Source organism: Manis javanica, chromosome 14, assembly GCF_040802235.1.
Source record: "Manis javanica isolate MJ-LG chromosome 14, MJ_LKY, whole genome shotgun sequence".
Lineage (NCBI taxonomy): Eukaryota > Metazoa > Chordata > Mammalia > Pholidota > Manidae > Manis > Manis javanica.
In genome coordinates, this window is record NC_133169.1 from 83,250,120 (window position 1) to 83,260,876 (window position 10,757).

The window sequence follows — 10,757 nt, forward strand, 5'->3', positions numbered from 1 at the left end:
TTGTGAATTTGTTTATTTTTTCTTTTGATTATGCCAGTTTTTGTTTCATATATTCTGAAGGTTCACTGTTGAATGATTGTACATTTAAGATTGTTATGTCTTCTTGGTGAATTGACCCCTTTGTCATTATGTAATGTCCATCTTTGGAAATATTTCTATTCTGAAGTCTATTTAGTCTGATATTAATACAGCCACTATAGCTTCTTTTTAAGAAATATTTGCATAGTATACATTTTTCCTTTATTTTCCATTTATCTATATTTTTACATTTGAAGTGGATTTCTTTAGATAACGTATAGTTGGTTCTTGCATTTTTATCCCATGTGGCAATCTTTTCCTTTTAATATAATTTGCACATAATGTAATTATTGATGTAATCAGATTTACATTTACTGTCTTCCTAGTTGTTTTCTGTTTGTCTTATCTATTTTTGTTCTTTTTTTCCACTTCTTTTGGATTAGTTGAATATTTTTATTAGTCTACCTTATATCCACTATTGGTTATTAGTTACACCTCTTTTAAAATTCTTGTAGTTTTTCTCCTATGGTTTCCAATATACATTGTTAACTTACCTGAATCTATAGTTAAAGAATATTATACCACTTCGTGTAAAGTGAAAGAAACTTACAAGAGTATATTCCTATTTATCTTTCCCATTCTTCAGGCTACTTTTGTTGCACATTTTATTTTTATGTATGTCATAAACACAACAATACAATATTACTCGTTTTGTTTTACACAAGTATCTTTTAAACTGACTTAATGTAAGTAACAATGGTTCTTTTACCTTTATTTTTAACCATTTCTTTGTGTGTGTGTGTGTGTGTATTTGTAGATTCAAGTTTTCATTTGATATCAGTTCTTGGGGGCTCTGTTCTGTGGTGATTTTTCCTACTCTTTTTTTCTCTTTGTGCTTCAGTTTGGATAAAGTCATTTACCTACCTTCAAGGTTATAGAGTGTTTCCTTAGTTTTTGTCCAGGCTACTGATTAGTCTATGAAAGGAGTTCTTCATTTCTGATATCATGTTTTATTTTCTGCCATTTCAATTTGACTCCCTCTCAGAGTTGTCATTTCTCTGCTGAAATCCCCAATTTGTTTGAAGACTGTGATAGTTAATTTTATGTGTCAGCTTGATTGGACTAAGGGATGCATAGATAGCTGGCAAAAAATTATTTCTGGGTGTTTCTGAGTGAGTGCCTCTGGAAGAGATTAGTATTTGAATCAGTAGACTGAGTAACAAAGTCCACCCTTGTCAATGTCTGTGGGCATCATCCATTTATTGAGGATCTAAATAGAACAAAAAGGGTGAATTCATTCTCCGTGCTTAAGCTGAGCCATCCACCTTTGCTCTAGAACCTGTGCCTCTGGTTCTCAGGCTTTCGGACTCACACTGGGACTTACATCATTGGTCCCCAGTGCTCAGGCTTTCAAATTTGGACTGAATTATGCCCCTGGCTTTCCTGATTCTCCAGCTTACAGACAGTAGGTCATATGACTTCTTGGTTTCCAAACTGTAGGAGCCAATTTCTGTAATAAATCTATATTTATTCATTATAACCTATCTATATCTATCTCTGCTGGTTTTGTTTATGTGGAGAATCCTAATATAAGCATGCTGGCCACAATTTCCTCTAGGCTCTTTACTATATTAATCATAGTCACTTTAAATTTCTTATCTCAGCTTTTAGCCGTGCTTGCCTTCCTGTGCCCCAGAGGGGCGTCTTTCTCCATTCTCTTCCTTGCCCAGCACTGTATTGATGTTGCTCACCACTCAATGCTCGGTTCATAAAGAGGATCCAGCTTCAGTCTCTGGCAAGCCCGATGAATCTTTATTTCATGGGTGGGAATTTCTAGCTCTTCATCTCCTTGACAGCCAAACTCTGCCTTGTGTCTGTGGTTGGCAGGAGCTCCTGTCCCAGACCCCTGCTTAGTATTGGCATAGGGTCCTCACTGTTCCTCTAGGAGAGAGGGTATTTTCTTCTACCCTTCCTCCCTCAGCAATTGACTTTGCCTTTATCCTGAGGTCAAGACAGGTTCCTACCCCTATACTGGAAAACAGGTGGGTTTTGCTTCCACGTTCCCCAGAAGCAACAGATCTTTATGTATATCCTAGGGAAGATCAATCTCCTTCTTCAATGGCTTACTGCTTTTGTTTTAAGGATAGATGTCTGGGAAAGTGCGTAGGGCTTGTGCCTATTCCCAAGCGGCAGTTACCTCCTGAAAACTTGACCACCAAGAGGACTCCCCCTGGCCTTCTGCCCTGGCACAATCTTCCTTGTGAGCACCAAGTGGGGCCCATGGAGCCCATCTTATGGCCCATAAAAGCTTGCAAGTGGGTATAAGCTCTCCTATTCCAAACTGACCCCCTAACTCACCAAACAAAATTTTGGCTTTTTCATTTTATTAAAATTTTAGCTAATTTCTTCTTATCTGCTTTTATGGCAGCCACTTCTCTTCCCCATGCTTTGCCCAAGGTGACACTGTACAAGTGTTCTGTCTCCCCTTAGAGGGGCTTTCGCCTCTTATAAGTCACTTTATTTAATTGACCTGTGACCTCACATCTTTGTTAGCTGAAGAAAAGCACAATTTTGTAAATAATATGTCTTAAAAAATTTTTTAGACCAGGAGTGCTGTTCTTTGCAGCTTCTCATTTTACACAAAAGGGCAAAAAATTTCCTATCTTCCTCATAAAAGTGTAGTCCCAGAGTGGTTGCAATATTTGCACTCATTATCGAGTAAAAAGAGCCCAGTCACATAGTTATGCTTAAATGCAAAGAATTCTGGGGAAGGTAGTGTAGCCATGTGCCCAGGAAGAAGAGGAGAATGGATTCTGTTAAGTTATTTCTGTCACCAGGCTCCAAACAAGTGAAATCTAAAATTATGCTGTGTGGTCTTAGGAAACTTACTTAACTTCTCTGTGCCTCAGTTCCCTCATTTATAGAATGGAGATAATGATATCATCAGGCTCATGCATTGTGAGAATTAAATGAATCAATATGTGTAGTGTGTTTAGAAAGTGCATAGAACACAGACTAAGTCTATGTGAGTGTTAGCTCAGAGGATGACAACAAGGATGATGTCTTTGAAGACACTGCCCGTGATGTCACGGGCCCCTTCCTCTTCAGGCATTATGAATTTTCTCTGAGGCATTTCTCTTAGGCCTCAGTCCCAGAAAAAGTTATGGTTCTCTTGAGTAGCAATCTGTCTTTATCTTAAGGACACTGCAACTCATATTTCTATCTTCCCTTCCTCAGAAGTTGTCCAGGTTTTGTTCACCATGCACCCCTTCTGCCCTTCAAGCCTTTCTTTGGGACTAATATGCAGATGCTGAGATGGGTCCCTGCCTCCTCCTGGGCCCTAAAGCCTGCCATTCCTAAAACAGCCAGCGTGGCCTTTGCAACTATAAGTCAATTCACATCACCCCTTTGCTTTCAACCCTTCAATTACCTTGAGAAAGAAAAATCACGATTTGTGCTGTCCCCCATCTGTCTCCATCCTTGCTCGCCTCGTGCCATCCACACCAGTCATGTCCCCCTAATACACAGGGCCTGGCAGGGCTTTTGCCTCGAGGTGCCTTCTCCCTGCACTGCTCCCCAGATACTGTGGTGGCTTGCTTCTCCCTCTTTGCTCCTGAACCTCTGTTCAAATGTCATCTCGTTAAACGCTCTTCCCTGACTATCTTTTCTGAAACAGCAACCTATCTCCCACCTGACCTTCTGTATTGTCCTTATTTGACTTTATTTTTTCTCCCAGCATTTACGACAGTCTGTCATGACCTTATTTTGTCTTTCCCTGCTAGAATCTAAGCTCCTTTCAGTGAGCTCCTGCCTGGGTGTCTTGGCCACCACAGTGTCTAGGATGGTGCTTAGCACACAGCAGGAGCTTGATAGCATCATTCGAGAAAAGAGAGAGTAAGTGAAGACTTCATTTTACTAAGCCATCCCAATCTTCCCTGGCCAGGTTCTCAAGGCTTGAAAGCAGTGTGTAAAAATACACATTACACCAGGACAGAAGCAAACAGGGAGATCACAGTGAGAAAATAAACCTTGCTAAGTGCCTGATGATTCCTCAGTGGAGATTCTGTTGAAGTAAGTAAAACATAGTTGTCAGCAGCAAGTTCTATGCTCTGTAGAATATTTTAATAACCCCCAAACACTGGGGGATGAACAAGCATTTGCTGCAGGAAGAGGCCCCTGAGGTGGGGATAAATATTTTAAATCACCTTCCTTTTTTCTCCTGTTTGAGGAGAAAATGTATGCTTGCTTCCTTGGAAGAATGGTATTACTGGCAGGTGTGGAGATGGGCCCCCAGCAATCGCTGTTGTAGAGATGTTTCTTTAGATGGAAGGTGCTCTGGGCTCTGCACCTTAAGTTGTGAGCCTATTTTGGCCACAAAGTTGAAAATACAGTTTGCTCTTCTTCGGTCTTGGGGTAGTGATGTTTCCTGTTTTCCATGTTAGCTATATGCAGTTGTATAGGACAAAGGCCCTACTGTGAGCTCCAGGATGCCCAGGGTGTTTGGGGTGTCTAAAGGTGGTTTTCCCGAGGATTTTGAGCAACTGTAAATAGGACAAAGGCCCTACTGTGAGCTCCAGGATGCCCAGGGTGTTTGGGGTATTTAAAGGTGGTTTTCCCGAGCATTTTGAGCAATTCTAAATATAATCAGCCATTTTCTTCCTCTGGCCAAGACATGTGCCCCAACACCTGTGGAGCAGAGTCACCATAGGGGACCTGCGCTTCTCAAAGACCTGACCTGAGCCCCTCCGAAAGCTAGAGGGAGTCACTTCCAAGCATCCTACGCACAGGAGAGAAGAAAATCTGATACAGATGGTTTTTGTTTTTGCTCTAGGAAAATGCAAAGCTAATAGAGTGAATTAATTCTGAGATAGGCAATAGAGTGGGGCTGCAGGCAGGGTCATTCAAAAGACAACTTTTTCCTCAGAGCTTTTAGCAGAAGCAACTCCGTTTTGAACCCTCAGAGCATATGAATCTTTCTTGGAGGACTTTTTGTTTTTGCCCTGAGGGCAGTTAGAGAAGGTATTCAACTTTCCAGAACCATCTGAACAGGACCCTTTTTATCTGAAGGAGGCCTCCTTGCCCATGGCTGGGCTTCCTAATGCTTCCTGGGGACCCAACATATGAATCTGTGGCTCCAACTCAGGACATGTGTGTGAGGAAGGAAAACACTTCCACAAGGGGAAAATGCTGTTGGTGGCCTTACATCTGGCCCTCTACTTCTGTTCACCTCCTAAACGGGTATGGTTTCTCTAACTCTATAGAATAATATTTTCTTGAACCCATTTCTGCCTCCTCCCACTAAGTAATTATGTTCATGAAAAGGAGCTAGCCAGTGAAAAAGTTTTTCTTAATGGGGGGTAACTCGTCAGCTGGGGGAACAGGCAGCAATTACATTTAAAGAAGTGTCTTTAGTAGTTATCCACATTCTGAAATTTAAAACAAAACCCACCACTGGCCAGTGTTGTTAGCTAATTGTCAGACAACAGACAAACACGTTGCAGCCAGAAAAATCCCCCACTGAGTTTGGGTGGCTGATTTCTCTGGCAGCAAATGAAAGCTTTGGCTGTTGCCCCTAAGGACTGGTTGAGCAAGCCAGGACCAAGCCCACTGCATATCCTCCTGCCACGCCACGTGGACACAACTGTGTGTGGGGGGGGAGGGGGGAGTGCAGACACCCTAACTCACAATTTTAGGCAGGTGCACACCCGACCTAGGGATACCACACCAGCGTAATTCATCCCACACCTCACAGCCAGGGTGATCCTAGCCTCAATGGACTACAATTTGGGGGCATTGTTTATAAATCAATTTCTCCCTCTAAATAGGCTGTTATAAGAGTGGACCCTTCTGCTTGCCCAGCCTGGGCCCACCTGTCACTGGGACTTCCTAGCCAGTGGTCACACTGTATTGATCCTTTTAATCCCCTCTCTTTGAAACACAGAGCCAGCTGACGTGGAGTTCCTCAAAAGAAAGACTCTCCCACTGCCCCTACCTCTACAGGTAGCTGCATATCCGGGCTAATTCCCCACTAAAAAGTCTTAATTGGCTTATGGGGAGCCTCAAAGATCTCCCTTGTGTTTACAAGGTGAAAGGAAATGATGGATCCCAAATGCTCTAGTCTGTCTTTATCCCTTTCTTGGTGGAAATCAGGTGCATTTTATTTTTTAATTGTTTTGAAATGGGGCTGGAGGGTTTGAAGGTGGGTGGGGATAGTGTTTCACTTTAGTGGTTGAGCCGCCAGGGGAAGGGAAGAAAAGCCCCAGAGAGACACCGACATTAGGCAAGAAACTTGATGACTTATTTTTTACTTAGTTTTTATTTACACGAAACATCTGAAGTACAAAAATGTAAACTCTGATAGTTCATAATAGAATAAACTCTTTATGTACAAAAATACATTTTCATATGAATGAAACATCTTGAATAAATTAAAGTACTCTCCAGCCCAGTGCCTGAATAGCTGCGCAAGGGTCTCGGGTTCTTCCTAGAACAAGCCTGCAGTGGTGGGGGTCGGGATCCATAATGCATGAAGCCCACTCCTTGTCTCTCCTTTTTAAGCCTTTTCATTGTATTGTCAGCCGGCTCAAACCGAATTTTCATGCTCGTTTTTCTTCATTAGAGTTCTACAAATTGTAAAATTGACTTTTCACCTCGTCTTCGGGGGCTGATCTGTCCCTTTTCTAAATCACGCTGAAGTGGTGGCTGGGGTCAGCTCCGAGCCAGCCACAAAGGAGGTTTTGTGGAGTTCAGAAAGTGCGAAAGGAAAGGCCGTCTAGGGGCGGGCAGGAGGGGCCCGAGAGTGAAGGCTGGAGAAACAGACGAAGGGGCAGCCCCTGCAAGCGTGCAGCGACCTAACAAGCGGCTCAGGTGTCCCCCTCCCCCTTTAAAGCTCCTGCTTCCTCCCTCCGCTTGGACTGGCGGTTCCGGAGCCGCAATTAGGGCCCCATACTGCCTGTTGCCTAGGGAGGAGGAGGGAAAAGGTGTCCAGAAAGGACCTAGTGGTAAGGGATGTAGCAGGGCGCTGTGTGGAGCAAGTCTTTGGGCAGGCCGGGGAAGGAGAAAAGGGGGTCGCCGGGGCCATAGGCGAAGTCTTCGGAGGCAGCGGGGCTACTGGGGTCAGAGAGTGGCGAGGCGGTGGCGGCGCAGGGGGAGGCGGCGGCTCCGGAGCCCCAGGATTCGGCGTCGCTGGCGGGGCTTGGGGGCCCAGGCAGGCAGGGGGCGCACTGCGGCGGCAGGAGGCGCTCCCGGGCACCGCCCCCGGGCAGCCCCTGGTCTGCCAGGCGCAGAGTCTCGGCCAGAGCCCAGATGTAGTTGTAGGCGAATCGCAGCGTCTCGATCTTGGTGAGTTTGGTGTCGTCGGGGAAGGAGGGCAGCACACTGCGCAGCGCGTCCAGAGCCGCGTTCAGGTTGTGCATGCGGTTGCGCTCGCGGTCGTTGGCCTTGACGCGCCGGCTTCTGCGCAGCGAGTGCAGCAGCGCCTCGGAGCGCACCCGCGCGCGGCCCCTGCGCCGCCGGCGCTCCTGCTCGTCGTCCTGCGCCCGGGGGGCATCCGACGCCCCGGGAATCCCGGCCGCGCCCCTGCGGGCCGGCACGGACAGCCCCGAGGCAGAAGCAGGCGGTTGGAGCCTGGCACAGTCCTCCTCGTCGGTGAGGAAGCTGGAAGGGTCGCCGCTGCTGCCGGCGCAGTCGAGGTCCGAGAGGCAGGTCTCGAGAGGGGCTGGCATGGTTGCGTTATGCAGGACCCGAGGACAGATAAGAGGGCGCTTAGAGGGCTGGAGCCCGGGCTGAGGGCAGGGTCACCGAGGCGCACTGGGGTTCTTTTCGTCCCGCGCCCACCCTGTGGCCGCTGTGGGCGAGAAGGCCTTGGAAGAGCGCAGGGGCGCACGGGGAACTTGGCCTCGTCGCCTCGCTTGCAGGGACCACGCTCCCGGCCGGTCTACCGAGTGATCTCCAGGCGACCAGATCAGCTCGTGTGAGTACCGAGTGTGGCACACGACCGGCCTCAGGACCCCTTAAGTATCTGGCGCAACAATGGGCGCCCCCCTCCGTAGCCACCTTCGCCCCCGCGGCAGCCCCAGTGAATGGAGCGAGGCGGCAGGTCAGCCCCGTGCGGCGCTCGGACATTTGCATAATTTATGCTCGCGGGGGGCCGCCCCCGCCCCTCCCCCTCCCGGAGCGTGCCCGTAATTACCGCGGGCCAATCGGCGGCGTCGCGCGGCCCCGGGAGCCGTCTCCGGCCTAAGCCGGCCGGGGCGTCTCCAGGCAGTGAAACGGAGGCGGGGGCGGCTGGCGATTAGAGGCCCAGGCACGCTCCTCCGGGGGCGGGCCCGGCGCCCCTCGCTGGGGTGGATGCGGAGGCGGGGCGCGGGCGGGAGAGCGTGAGCCGCGCAATGTGTTGCGGAAACCCGGAGCCGGCTGGGAGCCGGGGTGCGTTTTCTCTCTCCAGTTGCTGAGTGGCCGCGTGACTTTGGGCAAGTGATTTACTTCACTTTCTCCATCTGTAAAATGGGGCACAAGTCTACCTAGCTGAGGATGTGAGATGGTGTTTGTGGGACACTTGGACGGCGCTTTGGAAACGGAGGGCCGAATGAGTGGTTTTCGGATGCAGCGCCCTTGGCATCTTGAGAAAACCTTATGTAAATAGACTGGAGAGTGGGGGGAGGATCGTGGAGCAGAGGGCAGAAGTAGGCGCCCCCTCTTCGCCCAGGCTGGTGGAAAAATAGGGGATCTCTGCTGACCTTCACCTGGAGGCAGGGGTGCGGGGAGAAGCCGTGCTGAAAGTACAGGAAGGATGATCCCCTAGCTGCATAGAGCCCTTGTCTGAGCACCCTTCACTCACCCCAACCACCTTCCCCAGCACTCTCTGTAACAGAAGTTACCTCAGCGCGGTCCGTCCTCGTGCGCTCTGCTTCTCCGGGAGGGGTTTGCAGCCCCTGAGAACGAGGGGACTCGGCCTTCAGGGTCAGGAGAGAGGGTAGCAAGCACCCAGACGATCTCCTCTGCCCGTATCCCCTTCTTGCCCTAGTGATGTAAAAGCGCCTCTTCTAGCAGACAGTTTTCACTGAGGGTCGGGAATTGCGTTTCTCTGGCCTCAGAGCTCATGCTGGAGCAAGAGGGGCACAGACCCCCCAAGTTTGTACTTAGGGGAAAACAGTCACTAGGGAACAGTACCAGATTATGGGCAAGGGGGGCCAGCAACAAAATGAATACCTGTCGGCAAAGTTTCCGTCTCCTCCTGCTGACGTGTGGGTGGTGAACTCAGCCTGGTCCCTGGCCTGCTGTCCCCAGAACTGACTCGGCCTGGAGCCCCATTTCTGGACGGCGTGCTGTCTGGAAGCAGAGCCCTCCTTGACTAGCTGACCAGTGCTTGTCTTCTGGCTCAGTGGATTCTACCCAGCCCGCTCTTCTCCCCCTGCTGCCCCCCCACATGTGCTTCCAACCTGGGTGGGGAGGAAGGCTGGACCTGGTCCTAGATAAGGGCTTGAGGTTTGTTGGAAGTCACAAGAAGTGGCTTCAATCAGCTTATGCAGGAGTGGGAACTTGGTGGGTGATACTGGGCATCTCCCAGAACCCAGGGCGGCTGGTGTCTGTGTGAGCCTGCAGGAGCCTGGGGTCCTCACTCTGCTTCTTGCCTCTGTTTCTGTCCCTGCTTCATCTTCCATGGCCCTGGTGCATTCCCCGGGCCATAAACTGATGACATTCTCTGGGTCCCTGTGCTATTTTCCTGAAACTGCTTTAATATATTCCCAACGAGAGGCCATAAAACAATAGCACTTTATTCTCTCTCAGTTCAGGAGGCCAGAAGTCTGAAATCACGTTGTCAGCAAGGTTGTCTCCTTTGGGAGGCTCTGAGGGAGAAGCCGTTCCATGCCTCTCCTAGCTTCTGGGGGTTCCTGGCAATCCCTGGCATTTCTTGGCTTGTAGCTGTGCCACTTCAATCTCCGCCTCTTCCTCCTCTGTGTTTCTGTCTTTGCTTTTCCGCCTTTTGTAAGGACATTTACCATTGGTCATTATACCTTCATTCCAACTGCAAAGAACCTTCTTCCAAATATGTTCACACTCTGAGGTTCTGGGTGGACATAGCTGTATTCAACATCCTACAGCTCCTTTTCCAAATGCCTGGAGGAGAGAATCTGTTTAGTCAGGGGAATAGGGTCATTGGAGTGGCCATCTGTCATTTCTTGGTTGCCTTGCACCTGAAGAGCCTTCTCATTCAGGAATTTGAATGCAGGTTCCTATTCTTAGTAATTATGGTGTGACCACGTGACTTAGGTGGTGTCAAGTGCACGCCCTACTTGGAACTTAGGGTCTGAGCTGGTGAAAGCTCAGAGCATACTTGTGTCATGGCAGCAAACTGGAAGGGCTGATGGCCAGTGGTGGAAGAGGTGGCCAGGACCAAGTGGGTGTCCTGACCTCGCGCTTGCCTTGGCCTGCCTTCAGCTGAGGTTCTGATCCCCCCACCCCATGTTTTCCGAGCCTGGTTCTTCAGCTTCCCATTGACTGTATGCAAAACCCCATAGTAGGCTTTTTCCTAGTGGGGCTTTTTTTGCTTGAGTTGACCAGGTGCCAAGTCAGTGGTTTGCTAAATAAAACACCAAGTTAAACCCTCAGGTTGCCAAAGCACAGAGACTAAGGCAACCCATATACATTGCTTTCCTATTCTGAGCCAAGTGCTATGCCAGACCCTGGGGTAACAGGGGTGAAAAACTGGCTGATAGGGGCCATGGGCTCTGAGTCTC

At 48.9% G+C, this 10,757-nt stretch overlaps 1 protein-coding gene across 1 annotated transcript; it reads right to left on the reverse strand.

Annotated features, from left to right (window-relative positions):
* Nucleotides 1-7,013: 7,013 nt before the first annotated feature.
* On the reverse strand, nucleotides 7,014-7,742 carry NEUROG1 (neurogenin 1). The gene has a single exon (XM_017650755.3). The coding sequence runs from the start codon at nucleotides 7,740-7,742 to the stop codon at nucleotides 7,014-7,016; it is 729 nt and encodes a 242-aa protein (XP_017506244.2).
* Nucleotides 7,743-10,757: the final 3,015 nt, after the last annotated feature.

Bases quoted from the DNA above. Each gene is read 5' to 3' on its own strand.
- NEUROG1 (XM_017650755.3), bottom strand. From the start codon at position 7,742: ATGCCAGCCCCTCTCGAGACCTGCCTCTCGGACCTCGACTGCGCCGGC.